The 22,559-nt window shown below is 43.7% G+C and overlaps 1 protein-coding gene across 1 annotated transcript in view; it reads left to right on the top strand.

The window, feature by feature from the left end:
* The window catches only part of MBTPS1 (membrane bound transcription factor peptidase, site 1), a 353,237-nt gene that overhangs the window by 316,431 nt on the left and 14,247 nt on the right, over positions 1–22,559 (top strand). The window contains exon 21 of the mRNA XM_069215792.1: positions 2,872–2,998. Coding sequence (XP_069071893.1) covers positions 2,872–2,998 — 127 coding nt within the window. The remainder of the gene's footprint in view (positions 1–2,871; positions 2,999–22,559) is intronic.

Genomic DNA, 22,559 nt, shown 5'->3' with positions numbered 1-22,559 from the left:
CTTTATTTTAAATTCTAAACAGTTTTGCAAAGGGACTTAACCAAGGCCCTACAGCTATTGTACAACAATTTAGAAAAATTGGAAAAAACCTTTTTTTACTACCTAAGACCAATTTTAGGATCCCTCTGTTGAATCACTTATCAACCAAGAAGTACAGCAGATGTCAAGTCTTGTATCCCAACCTCTGCACCACCAATATAGGAAGCTGGCCCCAGGTGGTTTGTGAATACCATTTAAAAGTCTAGGGGCTCCCCAGTGAGTGCACAGGGCTTGCTATGCAATCCTAAAGTGCTCTATTTAGGGGTAGTATGGTTGAGCAGCTTTAGGCCTAATACAGAGGAATGCAAGACATGTGCAAATACACACAATAGTCAATAAATGAGACACACGACTCAAGGAGATCACACATTAAAAAAAAATAGGAAGTATCTTTATATATGTTTAGGCATCAGAGATAGTACGTTTTTTTAATAGGAATTCTTTTCACTTTAAAAATTGAACACTGTGCAATTTCTGAGTTCAGCAATGTTATCCTGTGGGAGGAAAAACAAGTTCTGCAAACAGTTAGAGTACAGCAACTTACAAGAACAATCTCCAGGAGGTAAGGTGAATAGTAGGCAAGGTCCAAGGTAGCACACCCTCAGCTGCACATTGGCAGCCAGGTGCAGAGTGCAAAACAGCCTTGGGTGCCCAATGCCTTCTAATGGAGATCGGTCACTGTGAAAAGAGGCTGCAGGCTCTGTCCAGGAAGCCAGTCAGGCTGAACCAACAGCAGGGCTTAGGCCTCATGATGCTCGGGCAAAGGTAGGCACCTCTTCTCCACGTCTCATGGGCGACGGGTGCAGAGGTGTCCTTAGGTGTCGTGTTTTCTTTACTGGAGCGGTTGCAGTGGTGGGGAGCGGTGTTTAGAGGCTGCAGGTGTCGTCAGGGCGTTCAGGAGGGGTGCAACCTCGATGGACTCAGATTCTGGAGGGCTGGGGAACCTTGTTGGCACCTGTGGTCCACTTCAACTCGGGTCAGCGACAGCAGTGCAGTGATGTCTTCAGGTGTCATGTTTTGGTGGTTCTGGAGGCTTCAGAGTCCCTTCTTTTGGGGTTTGCTTGTGAACAGGTCTGCTGTTCACAGGAGGTCTTGTGTCTTTTTTGGAAGCCGGCAGTCCTCACTGGTTTCTGGACTCACAGCTGCAGGTCGAGTCGACTTTGGTGCAGATTTCAACGAGAGATGCAGACAGGCCGACTGGGTTGATACCAGGTCAGCTGCTGCTTTTCTCCTTTTTTACTTTTGTAGCTCTTCACGGTCCTTGGTCTTCTTAAGTCATCAGGGTCTCCTTCTCTGGTGCCACCACAAAGACGGCTACATCTAAAATTTCATGTCCACCTCGTAGTAGCCTACCTTAGGGGGTAGTACTATCCTGGAGATGGCTAATTTTTCTGTCTGTCCAGGTGCCAAGTGGGCTCTGGACATTGGGGGATTGACTGCCTCTCCTGTGAGGGAAGCCAGATTTGCATTTAAAAGGCAGCAGCCCTTTGAGACTGGCCACCTTAGGAAGGCTAATCAGCAGGTCATCCTGTGAGAAGGCGTATAACACCCTCTTCCTAGACAGGCTTTTGTTCTGGACCTCCTGAGAGCAGAAAGGCTCTCAACCTAGGGGGCCCGAACCGTCTCAGGTGGCAGGCTGGCAGAAACCAGTCAGCAAGCACACCAGAGGCTGGTATATTTTTGGGGGCACCTCGTAGGTAAGTCCAACACTGGCATCAGTGTGGGTTCACCAATACGAGAAGTTTAATACCAAACATCCCTATCTTCAGTGAAGCCATGATGTAGCTGGGGATCTCGTATTGACCAGTGTCCAGCACATGCATTTAAAATGGCTTCCCTGGCCACTTACTATGTCTGAGAATTGACAAAGATATAGCAGGGGTATATCTGCTCCTTCAGATATGCCCTCACATGTAATATAGTGCACCCTGCCTTAGGGCTCTAAGGCCTGCTTTAGGGATGGTTTACATATATTGCATGCAGTGTCAGGGGACATGGCACACAGGCTGTGTGCCATGTCGTGTTTTCACTTTTGTGTGCACCAAGCCACTCAGCCTGCAATGGCAGCCTGTCATGTCCTTGGTGAGGGGTCCCTTAAGGTGCCACAATTCGTGCTGCAGCCTTTAGGGACCCTCTTTAGCACCTCAGGCCCTAGGTACCAGGGGTACCATTTACTAGGGACTTACAGAGGGTGCTAAAGGATGTGCCAATTGGGGAAACAGTTGTACAGTTTAGGGAGAAGGAACACTGGCACTGGGGACCTGGTTGGCAGGTACCCTATGAACTTCAGTCAAAGTTGAATCACATACCAGGCAAAAAGTGTGTGTGTGTGGGGGGCGGTGGGGAGGGAGAGGGAGGGGTATTGCAAGTTGCAGTCAATTTTAATGTTTTCCTTTCCTCATTGCATGGATAACTTTCTGTACTACATTTTGCTTCACATTTCATCCTCACCCGCCAGCTGGGATAACAATATAACTATTGTGTCAATGACCATGCGCCCTACCAGCAAGAGGAGGAGTCACAATACCTTGTGACTCAAAAGACTTTGTTTGAAGAAAAATAACCTGCACACTTTCGAGCACAGCATGTGAATCTACAGCACTGTATGCCATGAACATATGCTTACTAGGTGAGTAACATTCCCCTTATCAAAGTACTTTTACTTATAAGATGAAGAAAGTGCTTTGAACCTTTGTAATTTTTGATTCTGTGACGGTGTTTGTGGCTTCCATTACATACTGTTTTTTCAGGCAAATATTATAATGTAGTACAATAAACGACTTTACAGGCCAATCAGAAAAAGCAATCTAACCTATAATTGAATGCTTGCAGGAAACCACCTTCATCGCTATTCAAAAGTGCTTGAAGCTCATCTGGGAGACCCCAAGCCACGGCCTCTCCCAGCATGCCCTCACTTGTCTTGGGCAAAGCCCCAGCCTTTGAATGAAACTGCTCCCAGGTCAGTATGAGTGATCACTGTGAGCTGTTTAACCTCTTAGTTTGAAGTCTGGTTTGGAAAGGAGTGAATGAATGAATAAACATCTGCCATATAAACTTTGTGTCACCAAAACAATTTGTTCTGTAAGATTATGAAAGAATGTAACACTTATTTAATACCTTTTTGATGGAAGAAAATTACAGCATAAGGCTCTGCACAGTAATGCCGGTCATTTTTATTAGTTGCTTAGAGGTGTGCAAGTGTTTGAGCAAGGAGCGCAAATAAGTGTCTTTTCTCCCTTAAACCTGCCTCTAATGCAGGGTTTTTCAACGTGACTTTCATCAGTTCTTTAAAGATATACCATGACCTTTCCTCAGGCCTGTCTCTTATACTTGAATGTTCAACATTGACTGGGGTAAACAGTGTTTCAAAGATGTTATATTACCATGCAACTTACTTCAGCTTCAGGACCTTTAATACATATGGGTAACTCCAACACATAAATGTCACATTCTGGACCTAATAGTGACATCACTTAAAACAAACAGATATCTGCCCCCAATAGAGAGGTGTTGGTCAAACCACTATTTGGTTTTACAATGCTGTAACGAACTACACACATGCTAATCAACGAGTAAATCTGGACCTGCCCTTTGAAAAACTTAGTCAACTGTAGACAACCCCTTTGCTGAAACTGTTAACAGTTTCCTTGGAAACAACTGCCATACCAAACATTCCTATTTTCAGTAAAACCATCATGTAGCGTGGGAACTTGTATTGACTGGTGTTTAGCACATGTAGTTAAAATGGCTTCCCTGTCTACTCACTGTCTGAGAATCGACAAAAGCATAGCAGGGACATATCTGCTCCTACAGATATATCCTCACATGTAATATTGTAAGTGTGACATATATATATATTGCATGCAGTGTTGGGAGACGTGGCACATAGGCTGTGTGCCATTTCATGTTTCTCTTTTAGCTGCACCATAACTGGCAGCCTGCAGTGGCAGTCTGTATGTGCTAGGTCAGGGGTCCCTGTGGGTGGCACAATGCATGCTGTAGTCTTTGTGGAATTCTCTTTGGTACCCAGGCCCTAGGTACCAGGGGTACCGTTTACTAGGGACGACCAGGGGTGTCAAAGGTTTGGCCAATCAGTTGGAGAATAATTGCACAGTTTTAGGGAAAAAGTTCTGGTACTGGGGACCTGGTTAGCAGGAACCCAGTGCACTTTCAGTCAAAATTGCATCAAATACCAGGCAAAATGTCAGGGTAACCATTTCATAAGGGGGCACCTTCCTACACAAGACAAGCTATATATAACCATCCCAGCCAGATCCCTATTTAAGCTCATTCATACAATCATAGACTTGTTTATTGCAGGGACACCCTTGTCTTCTCTTGAAAAATGCAGGGACTTTCTCACTTTGAAATAACACTGAAACATTAACTTCAGAAGCCTCAGAAAACACAGAATATTTGAGAAACCTTTTCACTTGTATCACCAGAAAAGCTCCACAGAGTTGTGAAAGAACTCCGTTTGACCTGTTATTATAAAGCTGCTTTCCCCCCATATTTCATCAAAGGTAACTTTCACCTTTTAGAATCAGATTGCCGTCTCTGGCTAAATGCTTCCCTGGAATAACACATTTTTTCAAGCTATCTGAAAGCAGTCAAAATGTGCGCAATTGTACAGAAAATAAGATGAACCTAAACAGTCTAACCACCTTCAGACCAACCTCAAGGTTATGGTGGTTAACTAAGACCATTGAAAAATGTGTATTGCGCTATCTTACCTAACTGAAAACATTCTATTTGAGGAGAACGAGTTTGGCTTTTGTAGTGATTACAACACAGAACAGATAATTTTGAACATTATAAGATGACTTCCACTGGGTAATAGATGAAGGCAAGGGATGTTTTCCCATCTGCTTGATCTGATGGCAGCATTACATATGGTGATCACCTAAAGTGTACAGACATAAGAAGCTCCTCGGCATGCTAGAATGATGTTTGACCTTCAAAAATGAAGCCTTGAGTTGGTTCTCCACTTTTCAATATACTGCCAGTTGTGAGAATTGGCAGCCACTCCTCGGTCTAGTCTTGTGTGGCATGTGGAGTTCCCTGAGGCTCCATTCTCTTATCTGCTCTTGTCAGCTTATTCCTACAGCTGCTGAACACACATTGAGTAGAGACTGAAGGCAGTCCAAATGCATCATTACATCATTAGGTGGATGTCCCACAAATTTACTTAAAGATCGCATCGTCTGATGTCCTAAATCTTCGAACTTGTCTAGAAGAACTGCACATTTTAATGTCATATTAGCTCAGTTCTAACCTTACAGAAGGCTGAATTTGTCCTTTCTCCCACCAGCTCTAAATGCAAATTTAGCCAAAATCGACTTGAACAGCCACCCCCCCACTCCACCCACCCCCACACACACACACCCCCGGTCACATGAAGTGAAATCCTATTGGCTTCACCCTGGATTGCATACTGCTGCTTACACCTTATATAAGCAACTTGGCAAAAAATGCAAACATCGATCACAGTTTGTTTAAAAAAAAAATAATGAAAGTAAGCTAACCTCATTTCAACTGAAATCATCTGCATATGCCTTAATAATGTCCTGGCTTAAATGCCGGAATGGTGTTTACTCAGAATTTCTGGTTGTCTCTCATTTCAGTCAAATCAATACTTTACGCAACAGCAAGAGGAAATTTGACCTTATCTCCCTGGTCTTAAGAGCTTCAGTGATTGTCCTTAGTAGCCAGGATTAAATTAAAAATTAGCTGCTTAGCTTTCAAAGCCACCCTGTTTGACACACCTCTAGAATTTAAGAATTGCTGCTGCTCACAAACTCATAATTCTCTCTAAAACAGTTCTCCTCTGATGCTGTAAGGTTTTGCTGGAACTTCCCGCTGAGCAGTGGACTTAAATGTATTTAAATTGTATCTAAATTTACCTGTAACAAGCGTCAAACTATACTTGCAGATTCTACCTGCTAGAGCTAATAGCTTATCTTTTCTGACTTTCATCTGCTTTACTACTCATTCCTTTCTTTCTAAACTGTTACTATATATACACTTGACTTGAACACTTGGAGGGCCAGGAGGAAGACCGTGATGGTTGAAACGCGTCGCCCTAAACCTGTGATTCCTTGAGGTTTTGAATTGATATGGAATTCCTGACATAAATAAAGGACAGCAAACTGCATGGAGTGCCGTCGTTTGAATCTTATGTGAAGCATATTTCGAATGGCTCCTGTGCCCATTGTTTGAGCACCCACCTCTTCAGGCGAGCACAGGAAGAATAACAGGACACGCTTGGATACTATATATATATATGTTCGATGGCATGTGTAGCTGCAGATACACATGCTGTGCACAGTCCGCCGTCTGGTGTTGGGCTCGGAGTGTTACAAGTTGTTTTTCTTCGAAGAAGTCTTTTCGAGTCACGAGACCGAGGGACTCCTCCCACTTCGATTCCATTGCGCATGGGCGTCGACTCCATCTTAGATTGTTTTTTTTCCGCCATCGGGTTCGGATGTGTTCCTTTTCGCTCCGTGTTTCGGGTCGGAAAGTTAGTTAGAATCTCGGAAAAAAACGTCGGTATTGTTTGCGTTCGGTATCGGGTTAGTTAGAACAAATCGACACCGAATTTTGAAGAGCTCCGGTTGCCCTTCGGGGTTTTTTCGATCCCCCGTCGGGGCCTGGTCGGCCCGGCCACGTGCGACTTCAAGGCTCATGGAACGGACCCCATTCCGCTTCTGCCCAAAATGCCATCACAAGTATCCGTATACGAATCACCATCTGGTCTGTAACTTATGCTTGTCCCCCGAGCACAAGGAGGATACTTGTGAAGCCTGTCGAGCGTTTCGGTCGAGGAAGACGCTGAGAGACCGAAGAGCCAGGAGACTACAAATGGCGTCCACGCCGACAGGTCAAGATCGTTTCGAGGAGGAAGAAGAAGCTTTCTCCGTCCGCGAGTCGGATTCGGAAGAACTCGACGCCGAAGAAACAACCAAAACCGTGAGTAAGACGTCGAAAATCAAGACTCACGAGAAGTCTACAAAAGCCCAGGGGACGCCACCGCCAACAGGCCATGGCTTAACCCGAAAAATAGGTGACCCATCCAAGGCACCGAAAAAGGGCATGCTGGTGTCGAAGTCATCCGACTCCGGTCGAGATACCGCCACACAGCAACCTCGGAGCCGAGACAGCGGCTCCGAGAAACTTCGGCACAGAGACAGCGGCACCGAAGAATTTCGGCACCGAGACACCACGCCGAAAACAAAGAAGGTTTCTTCGGAGTCTAAAAAGACTTCCGAAAAGGTTTCGGTTCCGAAACACCCAGCCTCGGAGCCGAAAACTAGTTCCTATACAGAAGAACAAGGATTAACCTCCCAATTACATAGATTTGGAGAGGAGCTTCAAGCTGTAGAGCCTGACTACACACAAAGAAGGCTTCATATTCATGAGGACACAGGGAAGATAACCACTCTTCCCCCAATCAAAATAAAAAGGAAACTTGCCTTTCAACAAAAGGACAAGCAACCACAGGCAAAGGTGGCAAGGAAAACAACCCCACCACCGTCTCCACCACCATCAATACATGCATCACCAGCAACAACTCCACCACTGATGCACTCACCAGCTCATACCACAATGAGTCAGGATGATCCCGATGTATGGGACCTCTACGATGCTCCAGTGTCTGACAATAGCCCAGACTCTTATCCTACAAAACCGTCACCACCTGAGGACAGTACATCCTATACACAGGTGGTTGCAAGGGCAGCCGAGTTTCACAATGTCTCCTTACATTCGGAACCTATTGAGGATGACTTTCTCTTTAACACCCTATCCTCCACCCATAGCCAGTATCAATGCCTTCCCATGCTCCCAGGAATGCTAAGACATTCAAAACAAATTTTTCAGGATCCAGTTAAAGGCAGAGCCATAACTCCAAGGGTGGAGAAAAAATATAAGCCACCGCCCACAGATCCAGTATATATTACAACACAACTAACACCAGACTCAGTAGTTGTGGGGGCAGCTCGTAAGAGAGCCAACTCTCATACCTCAGGCGACGCACCACCTCCAGACAAGGAGAGCCGCAAATTTGATGCTGCGGGAAAAAGGGTTGCAGCACAAGCAGCAAATCAGTGGCGTATTGCCAATTCACAAGCACTTTTGGCAAGATACGACAGGGCTCATTGGGATGAAATGCAACATTTCATCGAACACTTACCCAAGGAGTTCCAAAAAAGAGCGCAACAGGTCGTGGAAGAGGGACAAAGTATCTCAAATAATCAGATACGGTCTTCCATGGATGCAGCAGATACAGCTGCAAGGACAATAAACACTGCAGTCACAATACGAAGGCACGCATGGCTGCGCACTTCTGGGTTCAAACCGGAGATCCAGCAGGCTGTGCTCAATATGCCGTTTAATGAACAGCAATTGTTTGGGCCGGAAGTAGACACTGCCATCGAAAAACTCAAAAAGGACACTGATGCAGCCAAAGCCATGGGCGCACTCTACTCCCCGCAGAGCAGAGGCACATTTCGGAAAACACCTTTTAGGGGAGGGTTTCAAGGTGAACCCACAGAAACCACAACCTCACAAACAAGGCCTACCTACCAGGGTCAATATCAGAGGGGAGGTTTTCGGGGGCAATTTAGAGGGGGCCAATTCCCAAAAAATAGAGGAAAATTCCAAGGCCCAAAAACCCCTCAAAATAAGCAGTGACTCACAAGTCACACAACCCCATCACATAACACCTGTGGGGGGAAGACTAAGCCAATTTTACAAACTTTGGGAGGAAATAACAACAGACACTTGGGTCTTAGCAATTATCCAGCATGGTTATTGCATAGAATTTCGCCAATTCCCTCCAAACGTCCCACCGAAAACACAAAATATGTCAAAACAACATATAGATCTTCTAGGACTAGAAGTTCAAGCATTGCTACAAAAGGACGCAATAGAATTAGTACCAATTCAACAAAAAAACACAGGAGTTTACTCACTGTACTTTCTAATACCCAAAAAGGACAAAACTCTGAGACCAATACTAGATCTCAGAACACTAAATACCTACATAAAATCAGACCACTTTCACATGGTCACATTACAAGACGTAATCCCACTGCTCAAACAGCAAGACTACATGACAACATTAGATCTAAAAGATGCGTATTTCCATATACCAATACATCCTTCACACAGGAAATACCTAAGGTTCGTATTCCAAGGAATACATTACAAATTCAAAGTGTTGCCATTCGGGATAACAACTGCGCCAAGAGTTTTTACAAAATGCCTGGCAGTAGTAGCTGCACATATCAGAAGGCAGCAAATACATGTGTTCCCGTACTTAGACGACTGGTTAATCAAAACCAACACGCTAAAACAGTGTTCACAGCACACAAAATATGTCATACAAACCCTTCACAGGCTAGGTTTCTCCATCAACTACGCGAAGTCACACCTTTTGCCGTGTCAAACGCAGCAATACTTAGGAGCGACAATCAACACAACAAAAGGGATTGCCACTCCAAGTCCACAACGGGTTCAAACATTTCACAAAGTAATACAGGCCATGTATCCAACACAAAAGATACAAGTCAGAATGGTAATGAAACTACTAGGCATGATGTCTTCATGCATAGCCATTGTCCCAAACGCAAGATTGCACATGCGACCCTTACAACAGTGCCTAGCATCACAATGGTCACAAGCACAGGGTCAACTTCTAGATCTGGTGTTGATAGACCGCCAAACATACATCTCGCTTCTATGGTGGAACAGTACAAATTTAAACCGAGGGCGGCCTTTCCAAGACCCAGTGCCACAATACGTCATAACAACAGATGCTTCCATGACAGGGTGGGGAGCACACCTCAATCAACACAGCATCCAAGGACAATGGGACATACATCAGAGACAGTTTCACATAAATCACTTGGAAATGTTAGCAGTATTTCTAGCGCTGAAAGCATTTCAACCCATAATAACCCAAAAATACATTCTTGTCAAAACAGACAACATGACAACAATGTATTATCTAAACAAACAAGGAGGGACACACTCAACACAGTTGTGCCTCCTAACACAGAAAATATGGCATTGGGCGATTCACAACCATATTCGCCTAATAGCACAATTTATTCCAGGGATTCAGAACCAGTTGGCAGACAATCTCTCTCGAGATCACCAACAAACCCACGAATGGGAAATTCACCCCCAAATACTAAACAATTACTTTCAAATTTGGGGAACGCCTCAAATAGATCTATTTGCAACAAAGGAAAACTCAAAATGCCAAAACTTCGCATCCAGGTACCCACAAGATCAATCCCAAGGCAATGCTCTATGGATGAACTGGTCAGGGATCTTTGCATACGCTTTTCCCCCTCTCCCTCTCATTCCATATGTAGTAAACAGGTTGAGTCAAAACAAACTCAAACTCATACTAATAGCACCAACATGGGCGAGGCAACCTTGGTACACGACACTACTAGACCTGTCAGTAGTACCTCATGTCAAACTACCCAACAAACCAGATCTGTTAACACAACACAAACAACAGATCAGACATCCAAATCCAGCATCTTTGAATCTAGCAATTTGGCTCCTGAAATCCTAGAATTCGGACACTTGCACCTCACACAAGAATGTATGGAGGTCATAAAACAAGCTAGGAAACCTACCACTAGACACTGCTACGCAAACAAGTGGAAAAGATTCGTGTATTACTGCCAGAATAATCAAATTCAGCCATTACACGCATCTCCAAAGGATATAGTAGGATATTTACTACATTTGCAAAAATCAAATCTCACTGCAATATCAGCTTACCTACAAATTACTCATTCAACTTCACTATTTTGAATACCAGTCATTAAAGCGTTTATGGAAGGCTTAAAGAGAATCATACCACCAAGAACACCACCTGTTCCTTCATGGAACCTCAACATTGTCTTAACAAGACTCATGGGTCCACCTTTCGAGCCCATGCATTCTTGTGAAATGCAATACTTAACGTGGAAAGTAGCATTTTTGATTGCCATCACATCTCTAAGAAGAGTGAGCGAGATTCAAGCATTTACCATACAAGAACCCTTTATTCAAATACATAAAAATAAAGTCGTTCTAAGAACAAATCCTAACTTTTTACCAAAGGTTATCTCACCGTTCCACTTAAATCAAACAGTAGAATTACCAGTGTTCTTCCCACAACCAGATTCTGTAGCTGAAAGAGCACTACATACATTAGACATCAAAAGAGCACTAATGTACTACATTGACAGAACGAAACTAATTAGAAAAACAAAACAACTATTTAATGCCTTTCAAAAACCTCATACAGGAAATCCAATTACAAAACAAGGCATTGCTAGGTGGATAGTTAAGTGTATTCAAACCTGCTATCTTAAAGCAAAGAGAGAGCTGCCTATTACACCAAAGGCACACTCAACCAGAAAGAAAGGGGCTACCATGGCCTTTCTAGGAAATATTCCAATGAATGAAATATGTAAGGCAGCAACATGGTCTACGCCTCATACATTTACCAAGCACTACTGTGTAGATGTGTTAACTGCACAACAAGCCACAGTAGGTCAGGCTGTACTAAGAACATTATTTCAAACTACTTCAACTCCTACAGGCTGAACCACCGCTTTTGGGGAGATAACTGCTTACTAGTCGGTGCACAGCATGTGTATCTGCAGCTACACATGCCATCGAACGGAAAATGTCACTTACCCAGTGTACATCTGTTCGTGGCATGAGTCGCTGCAGATTCACATGCGCCCACCCGCCTCCCCGGAAGCCTGTAGCCGTTTAGAAGTAGATCTTCAACATTTGTACATTTGTAAATATATTACTTTAACCTTTATTATGTACATACGTATTCATTCCATTGCATGGGCACTATTACTAACATACACAACTCCTACCTCACCCTCTGCGGGGAAAACAATCTAAGATGGAGTCGACGCCCATGCGCAATGGAATCGAAGTGGGAGGAGTCCCTCGGTCTCGTGACTCGAAAAGACTTCTTCGAAGAAAAACAACTTGTAACACTCCGAGCCCAACACCAGACGGCGGACTGTGCACAGCATGTGAATCTGCAGCGACTCATGCCACGAACAGATGTACACTGGGTAAGTGACATTTTCCATATATGCTCTTCGAAGAAGGTTTTCGAGTCACGAGATCGAGTGACTCCTCCTCTCGGTGACAGTATGCATGGGCATCGAGTCCTTTGTTAAATTATTTTCTTTCCACCGTCGGGTTCGGACGTGTTTCCTCTTGCTCCAGTAGATCGCGGTTCAGTACTATCTGAACTTCTCTCTTATTTTCTATAAACGCAGGTATAGTTCTCGATCGGGTTTTCCAATCTTACATTCGATCCCATTGTAATTGTCGGGGTCGATTACACGTCCCTTAGGGGCAACCTCGCCCTTCTTGGGCCTACTTCGACGCATTGTAGTCGAACAATGGTAGGGTGATGGGACGGACTCCATTTTGCTTTTGCCCTTGGTGTCACGCCAATTTTCCATACACATCTCCGCACTGGGTGTGCAATCTGTCTTTCTCCGGATCACAGAGAAGAGAACTGTGACGTTTGTATGTATATAAATATATATATATATGTTCGATGGCATGTGTAGCTGCAGATACACATGCTATGCATTGCTTCCGCCATCTAGTGTTGGGCTCGGAGTGTTACAAGTTGTTTTTCTTCGAAGAAGTCTTTTCGGAGTCACGGGATCGAGTGACTCCTCCTCTCGGTCATACTGCACATGGGCATCAACTCCTTTGTTAGATTGTTTTCTTTCTGCTGTCGGTTCAGACGTGTTTCCTCTCACTCCAAGATTTTGAATCGGAAACTCTAGATAACTTTCTTTCACCGTCGATATTTTTTCGATTACGTTTTCATTTATAGTCTAGCCAATAGTACAGTTGAAAATCAATTTTGGCCCTTCTGGGCGCGAGCACCCATCTCGGGCCTGTTCAGGCCTACCGCGTCAAAGCCTGATGAATCTGACTCCATTCCGATTCTGTCCACGCTGCCATGTGAAATTTCCATACACAGATCAACATCTGGTATGTAATCTGTGTGTCTCTCCCGATCACCGAGAAGAGGATTGTGAAGCCTGTCAATCGTTCCGATCCAAGAAGACACTACGTGACCGGAGAGCCAAGAGACTGGAAATGGCGTTGAAAAGTACGGAGTATATCGACACCCTTGAGGAAGAACAGGCGCAGATGGCAGTTTCCATTCAGGACACTGACTCTGAAGAAGACTCAGAGGAAGATAGCCAACTCATCACTGCCGGTCAGCACGTGAGTATGACCTCCCCTATGCCCACTCCTAAAAAGTCATCGAAGGCCTTGGGTTCACCGCCGCCAGAGAGCCATGGTTCGACCTGCAAGCAAGTCCACCAAAAGCTCAACTTCCAAACCGAGTCGGCGTCCACACTCTTAGGAGTCAAAACCTCAACATCCTGCCTCAGAGCCGAAACAACAGGCTGTATTTTCGGGCCCGAAAAAAAACTGCAAACTTCGGAGCCAAAAAAGTATTCTTACACAGAGGAACAAGGACATTCATGCCACCTGAAGCAGAGCTCCAAGCCATATGACGAACAGTCCTCTAAATCATCAAAACCATCAGAATACATTTCTGAGGACACTAAGATTCAACCCATTCTCGAAATCATGGATGAAAGACAATCAAGGATCCATATCCGTAAAGAGACAGGGAGGATCATTACTGCACCTCCTCCACAGACTAAAAGGAAGTTGGCTTTTCAGGAACATCTCAATACTACTCCACCACCAAAAAAGATTTTTAAACCAAAGGAGAAGCAATTACCTCTGCATACTTCTCCCCCTCATTCACCACAACTTTCCTTTTCACCACCACCCACTAGCCCATCACCTTTGCCTTCAGAAACTCACTCACAGACTTATTCTCATGGTGATACGGTTAATCCTTGGGATCTGTATGATCCAGATCCCTTACCAGCTAATGACCCAGACCTGTATCCTTCGAAACCTTCCCCACCAGAGGATACAACTGCATACATGCAGGTCATCTCTAGGGCAGCTGCGTACCACGGGGTACTCATGCACAGTGAGCCTTTAGAAGAGGATTTCCTTTTTAATACCTTATTCTCCACGCACTCACGTTATCAGTGCCTCCCACTGCTACCTGGCATGATCCAGCATGCAGATGCGATAATTAAGGAGCTGGTTAAAGCTAGGGTTTTAACATCACGCACAGATAAGAAATATAAGCCTGCACCTACAGATCCTGCTTACATTACACATCAGGTACCTCTAGACTCGGTGATTGTCAGTGCTGCCAGAAAAAGGGCCAATAGTCAGTCGTCAGGGCATGCCCCTCCCCCTGACAAAGAAAGCAGGAAATTTGATGCTGCTGGCAAGAGGGTAGCTACACAGGCAGCTAACCAATGGCGCATTGCAAACTCCCAAGCCTTGCTAACAAGGTATGATAGAGCTCACCGGGACGAGAGGCAGGAGGTATTACAACACCTGCCAAAAGAGCATCAGAAAAGGGCTCAACAAATTGTTGAGGAAGGTCAGGCGATAAGTAATAACCAGATAAGGTCTGCCCTTGATGCTGCAGTTACAGCAGCTAGAAGTGTGAATACTGTTGCAACCATACGCAGACACTCATGGTTACTTTCTTCTGGATCAAACCAGAAATACAGCAGGCAGTACTGAATATGCCTTTCAATAAAAAACACCTGTTTGGTCCTGACACCACAATAGAAAAACTTAGGAAAGACTCAGACACTGCTATAGCAATGGGAGCCCTATACACCACACCTTACAACGTGCTCCTTAAGTAAGCAGCAATTTAGAGGAGGATTCAAGCCCCAATCTACGGAGGCTTCTCCCTCCCAGCCTAAACAAGAACAACAACAACAGTACCAGAGAGGGGGATTTAGAGGCTCTTATAGAGGCCAACACTTCAGAGCCAGAGGCAAATTCCAAGCCTCACAAAAAGGTCACTACCCCATCAAAACAGTGACTTCATAAGCATGCCACAACCCCACACAGCTCCTGTGAGGGGCAGACTGCAGCAATTCCACTCCCAATGGCAAAATATCACCACAGACCAATGGGTACTCTCAATTATCCGCAATGGTTATTGCCTAGAATTGATTTCTGCCCCTCCATATATTCCTCCCCGTTCTCACAGGTTGTCCCCAGAACACAACGTTCTATTACAAGAAAAAGTACAATCGCTACTACTAAAAGAGTCAATAGAATTAGTTCCAAAATTTCAACACGAAACAGGGGTATACTCACTATACTTCCTCATTCCCAAAAAGGATGGCACTCACAGACCCATTCTAGATCTCAGACCACTAAATCTATATATCCTGTCAGAACACTTTCACATGGTAACTCTGCAGGACGTCATTCCACTACTACAAAAACAAGATTGCATGACCGCATTAAATCTCAAAGATGCGTATTTCCATATACCCATCCATCCAGCTCACAGAAAATACTTAAGGTTTGTGATAGCAGGAAAGCATTACCAATTCAAAGTACTGCCATTTCGCATAACAGCTCCAAGGGTATTCACAAAATGCCTAGCAGTAGTAGCAGCTTACCTAAGAAGACAACACATACTTGTCTTTCCTTATCTAGACGATTGGCTAATAAAATCAAGCAATTTTATACAATGTCAACAACAAACTCAATACACAATAGAAATCCTACATACATTAGGGTTCACTCTCAATTACCAAAAATCCCATCTTCAGCCAGCACAGGTGCAACCTTACATAGGTGCTATTCTCAATACACAAAAAGCCTTAGCTTATCCAAAGACACAAAAGGATACAAGCTTCCCAAAATCTCGTACCACAGATGCAGCCAAATCAACAATACACTGTAAGATTTACCATGAAACTATTGGGAATGATGGCATCCTGCATAGCAATAGTACCACATACAAGACTAAACATGAGAACACTACAAAAGTGCCTCCCACATCAATGGTCTCAAGCACAGGGTCAATTACAAGATCTAGTGTTGTTAGACAGCCAGACGCACAAGTCCCTTCAATGGTGGAATCGCTGCAATTTAATGAAGGGGCGGTCATTTCAGGACCCTGTGCCTCAGACCACAATAACAGATGCATCAATGATAGGTGGGGGAGCTCATCCCAACAGCCTTATTATACAAGGGGAATGGGATTCAAAACAACTAAATTATCACATAAACCGTTTAAAATTATTAGCTGTATTCCTTGCCCTAAAAGCGTTTTAACCACTTCTCAAACACAAAACTGTCTTGATAAAAACAGGCAATATGACAACCATGTATTGTCTAGGGAAACAAGGCGGGACACATTCATCTCAACTGTCCCTTCTACCCCAAACAATATGGAAATGGGCAATTGACAATCGCATTCATCTACTAGCAGAGTACATTCCAAGAGTACACAATCAGCTAGCGGATCTCCTAAGCAGAACACACAAACAGATACACGAATGGGAGATTCACTCTCAGGTACTTCAACAGTACTTTTAAAAGTGGGGGACACCAGAAATAGACCTATTCTCAACAAGCAAAAACGCAAAATGCCAAAACTTCGCATCCAGACACCCACACCCTCTATCCAAGGGCAAGGCTCAATGGATCAACTAGTCAGGGATATTTGCTTAGGCTTTTCCCCCTCTCCCACTACTTCTGTTTCTGGTCAACAAACTTTGTCAAACCTCTCTCACCATGATACTCATAGCCCCCACGTGGGCATGACAACATTGGTACACAACACTCCTAGAACTGTCAGTAGTACCTCACTACAAACTTCTAAACAGACCGGATTTGTTAACACAAAACAAAGGTCAAATCAGACATCCCAATCCCAGTGCTCTCAACTTAGCGATTTGGCTCCTGAAGTCATAGAATTTGAATACTTAAAACTTCCATTAGAATGTATGGAAATTCTCAAACAGGCATGCAAGCATACAACTAGACAATGCTATACTAACAAATAGAAACAATTTGTTTATTACTGTCAATCTAAAAATACTGACGTACTTACAGCATTAATACAAGATATTGTATGCTACCTACTTCATTTACAAAAGTCAAATTTAGTTTTCTCATCTTTTAAAATTAATCTTACTGCCCTATCAGCATATTTGCAGACTATACAACATACCTCTCTCTTTAGAGTTCCAGTTATCAAAGCCTTCATGGAAGGACTAAAACATATTATTCCACCTAGAACACCACCAGTTCCTGCTTGGAATCTCAATATTGCACTCACAAGACTATTGGGTCCACCTTTTGAACCCATGCATTCCTGTGAGATTCAATTTCTAACTTGGAAAGTTGCTTTCCTAGTAGCGATTACTTCATTAAGAAGAGTTAGTGAAATACAAGCATTCACTCTCGAGGAACCTTTTTTCCAAGTACACAAACATAAAGTTGCACTTAAAACTAATCGAAATTTTTTGCCAGAGGTTGTATCACCTTTTCATATAAACCAACAGTAGAATTGCCAGTCTTCTTCCCACAGCTAGATTCAACTGCAGAAAGAGTCCTCCACACTCCTGATCTTAAAAGAGCTCTAATATATTATGTGGATAGAGTAAAAGAGTTTAGAAAAACTAACCAGCTTTTTGTTGCTTTTCAACAACCGCGTAAAGGTAATCCAATCTTTAAACAAGGATTAGCTAGATGGATTGTTAAATGTATTCAAACATGCTACATTAAGGCAAAACTACAACTTTTAATAACATCTAAAGCACATTCCACTAGGAAAAAAGGTGCTTCTATGGCATTCTTGGGAACATACCAATGGCAGACATATGCAAAGCTGCCACATGGTCTACACCACATACATTTACAAAGCATTACTGTGTGGATGTACTTTCAAAGCAACAGGCCAATGTTGGTCAAGCTGTCCTAAAAACATTATTTCAAACAACTCCAACTCCTACAGGCTAGCCACTGCATTATTTTGGGGAGAACAACTGCTATTTAGTCTATGCATAGCATGTGTATCTGCAGCTACACATGCCATCAAACGGAAAATGTCACTTACCCAGTGTACATCTGCCTATGGCATGTAGTGCAGCAGATTCACATGCACCCTCCCTCCTCCCCAGAAGCCTGTGGTCATTGCAGGTTAATATTTGTACATATGTATATACATTTACATTTGCATGGACATCTGTTTTACTTATTACATTTATATTACATTTACATTATTACACTCTATAAGGAGTCGATGCCCATGCGCAGTATGACCGAGAAGAGGAGTCACTCGATCCCGTGACTCCGAAAATACTTCTCCAAAGAAAAACAACTTGTAACACTCCGAGCCCAACACTAGATGGCGGAAGCAATGCATAGCATGTGAATCTGCAGCACTACATGCCACAAACAGATGTACACTGGGTAAGTGACAATTTCCGTTCGATGGCATGTGTAGCTGCAGATACACATGCTTTGCATATATTGGAAAGCAGTCCCCTCCCAAAATAAGCGGTGGCTAGCCTGTAGGAGTTGGAGTAGTTTGAAATATTGTTTTAAGCACTGCTTGTCCAATGTTTGCTTGCTGGAAAGATAATACATCCACACAGTAGTGTTTAGTAAATGTGTGTGGTGTAGAACATGTGGAGGCTTTACATATATCTGCGATTGGTATATTTCCTAGGTATGCCATTAAAGCTCCTTTCTTTCTAGTGGAATGTGCTTTAGGAGTTACTCTTAGCTGTCTTTTATCTTTAATATATCAAGTTTGAATACACTTTACTATCTATCTGGCTAATCCTTGTTTTGAAATAGGGCGACCGTTGTGAGGTTGTTGAAAAGCCACAAAGAGTTGTTTAGACTTTCTGAAATGTTTTGTTATATCTATATAATACATGAGAGCTCTTTTAACATCAAGGGTATGAAGAGCTCTTTCAGCAACTGAATCTGGCTGTGGAAAAAAGACTGGCAATTCCACTGACTGGTTGATATAAAACGGTGAAACTACTTTTGGTAGGAAGTTTTGGTTTGTCCTAAAGACTATCTCGTTCTTGTGAATTTGAAAGAAAGGTTTGTCTAAAGTGAATGCTTGAATTTCACTAACTCTTCTTAAAGAAGTGATTGCTACTAAGAAGGCAACCTTCCATGACAAAAACTGAAGAGGGCAAGAATGCATGGGTTCAAATGGCGGGCCCATAAGTCTTGTGAGTACAGTGTTAAGATTCCAGGCAGGAGCTGGTTGAGCTCTAGGTGGAATAATTATTTTAAGGCCTTCCATAAAATCCTTTATAACAGGAATCCTAAACAGAGAAATGTGCGGTCTGTTTTGGAGGTAAGCAGCTATTGCTGTTAAATGGATCTTAATAGATGAGTATGCAAGATATGCTTTTTGTAAGTGTAGCAAATAACAGAAAATATCCTGTACTGAAGCTCTAAGGTTAATGTTTTGGGGCTGACAGTAATAGACAAAACGTTTCCATTTAGCTGCATAACACTGTCTAGTTGTAGGTTTGTGTCCTTCCTTTAAAATATTCATACATTCAAATGGAAGCTGTAAACAGCCAAATTCTATGACTTCAGGCGCCAAATCGCCAGGTTGAGCATACTGGGGTTAGGATGCCTGATTTGACCTTTGTTTTGAGTCAATAGGTCTGGTCTGTTTGGTAGTTTGTGATATGGTTCTACAGACAGATCCAACAGTGTTGTGTACCAGTGTTGGCGTGCCCACGTGGGAGCTATGAGTATCATTGTGAGGGAGGTGTGACGGATCTTGTTGACCGGAAATGGAATTAGTGGGAGAGGTGGAAAACCGTAAGCAAATATCCCCAACCAACTGATTCATACAGCATTGCCCTTGGATTTAGGGTGTGGGTACCTGGATGTGAACTTTTGGCATTTTGCGTTTTTGCTTGTGGTGAAGAGGTCTGTGTCTGGGGTTCTCCACATTTGGAAGTATTGTTGAATCGCCTGTGGGTGAATATCCCATTTGTGTACTTGTTGCTGCGTCCTGCTTAAGAGGTCCGCTAGTTGATTGTGGATCCCTGGAATATGCTTGGCTTGAATGTGATTGTGAATTGCCCATTTCCAAATTGTCTGTGCCAAGAGGGACAATTGAGATGAGTGTGTGCCCCTCTGTTTTTGCAGATAATACATTGTGGTCATGTTGTCTGTCCTTATTAGCACTGTCTTGTGTGTGATTTGTGTTTGAAAATCTTTGAGTGCAAGGAACACAGCTAGTAATTCCAAATGGTTTATGTGATAAGTTTGTTAGATTGAGTCCCATTCCCCTTGTATGGTGAGGTAGTTGAGATGGGCTCCCCAACCTATCATTGATGCATCCGTTTTGATTATGGTCTGTGGCACAGGGTTCTGAAAGGGCCACCCTTTTAATAAGTTGGTGTGATCCCACCGTTGCAGAGAGTGATAAGTTTGGCAGTCAACAACACTAGATCCTGAATGTGACCTTGTGCCTGAGACCATTGTTGAGAAAGACACTGCGGTAGTGGTCTCATGTGTAGGTGTGCAGTTGGGTATTATTGCTATGCATGAGGCCATCATTCCCAATAGTTTCATGACCAACAGGCAGGTTCTGTTGTCACAGGCCAAGGGAAGAGCTAGAAGCACCCCAGAGCCAAGTGTCAGTACTTCAAAGACTTTGTTGCACTATTGACCATTGAATAGTTGGTCATTCTTTCTCGACAGTAGTTTAAGGCAAATTTTTCATTTTTCTCTGACTTTGGTGGCTTGCAATGTGGAGTCAAGTCTAATGCCTCTCGTGGATGGTCTGAGTTACTTTCTCAGTTTGGCATAGGCTTCTGGTTCTGACGCTTTTCCTCTAGCGGAGCCCAGATCCCCCACTGGTCAAGCAGCTGTTGAGTCTGCAAGCATGTGATGCTCCTTTACACACAACAGAGTCCTCTTCCAGAGCTTTGTCACACTTTGGGTCCACACTAAAGAGCAGAATCACTAGAAGGGTCTAGTGGCAGCCTTGTTGGTGCCCCTTACAAACCTCCTCCACTACTGCTAAGATGTAGGGATTGTGCATTCTAAGGCATACATGGTGGATTCATCATATGCTTAGGACCTTGTGAAGAAAACCCTTTTTTTGCATAATCATCCCATTGTATGCTGAGTGTTATCACTGATGTTTTTTATTCTACCCACGGGGCACTGCTGTGAATCCTAAAGCATGGTAAAAGTGGCAAAACCTAAATTTGCATGTTTAAATTTCTAGTAGGAAAAATACTGCAGTGGCATAGAAAGTCAACTGTTGATTCCAGCACCTTTTGTGCCATGCACATGTCTGGCAAGGAAAAACATTGCTCACTTCTACGTCTTAACTTACTGCTGCAGCTTTTAAACATGCAGGCGAACCTGTCAAACTAACACCTTTAGACAGTCATTTATAGTCAGTAGGATTTGTAACTGACAAGGTAGGGTGCTTAATATTTAACTGATACATGCAAGAATTTAGTGTTGGCATATACCTGCAGTGCCAAGCCCCCAAAAGCTATAAAGCTATTGTAGGGAACTGTTTTATTTTTTGCAGTACCCCTCCATCTTTTGCCTGGTATTTGATGCAACTTTGACTGAAGTGCACTGGGTCCCTGCTAAAACACATCCCCCATGTCAGTGTTCTTTACCCCCAAACTGTTCAATTGGCAAACCTTTAGCACCCTCTGTAAGTCTCTAGTAAATGTTACCCTAGGCACATAGGGCATGAGGTACTAACGAGGGTTCCTAAGGGCTGCAGCACGAATAGTGCCACTCTAAGGGACCCCTCACCAAGCACATGACAGGCTGCCATTACAGGCTGTGTGTTGTGGTGCAGATTAAAGTGAGAACACAAAATGTTACAAATCCCAGTGTGCCATGTCCCCTAAAACTGCTTCCAATATATATGTCACCCCTACATCAAGCCTGATAGACCTTAGGCAGTGTGTATTATATTACATGTGAGGGCATATCTGCAAGAGCAGATATGCCCCTGCTATGTCTTTGTCAATTCTCAGACATAGTAAGTGGCCAGGGAAGCCATTTTAAATGCATGTGCTGGACACTGGGCAATACCAGTTCCACAGCTACATGATGGCTTCACTGAAGATAGGGATAAGCCCACAGTGATTCCAGTGATGGATTTATCAATACATGCACCCAGAGGGCATCTTGGAGGTGCCCCCTGAAAACCTGCTTACCTCTGGTGTGCTTGATGACTGGTTTCTGCCAGCCTACCATCCGAGACACGGTTCTGGCCCCCTGGGGTGAGAGCTTTTCTCTCTCAAGAGGTCCAGAACAAAACCCTGTCCGGGAAGAGGGTGTATGACTCCCTTCCACAGGAAGACCGATTGATTAGCCTTCCTAAGGCCACAAGCCTCAAAGGGCTGCCGCCTTTAAAATGCAAATCTAGACTACCCCTTTCAGGAGAGGAAGCTGACTCCCGTGTCCAGAGCCCCTTTGCACCTGGACAGGCAGGATAATTAGCTAGTCAGGAAGCCTCTTTTCGCAGTGACCGATCTCCGTTGAAACGCATTGGGCAC

Source organism: Pleurodeles waltl, chromosome 12 (genome assembly GCF_031143425.1).
Source record: "Pleurodeles waltl isolate 20211129_DDA chromosome 12, aPleWal1.hap1.20221129, whole genome shotgun sequence".
In the NCBI taxonomy this organism is placed as follows: Eukaryota; Metazoa; Chordata; class Amphibia; order Caudata; family Salamandridae; genus Pleurodeles; species Pleurodeles waltl.
This window is presented reverse-complemented; position numbering and strand designations above follow the sequence as displayed.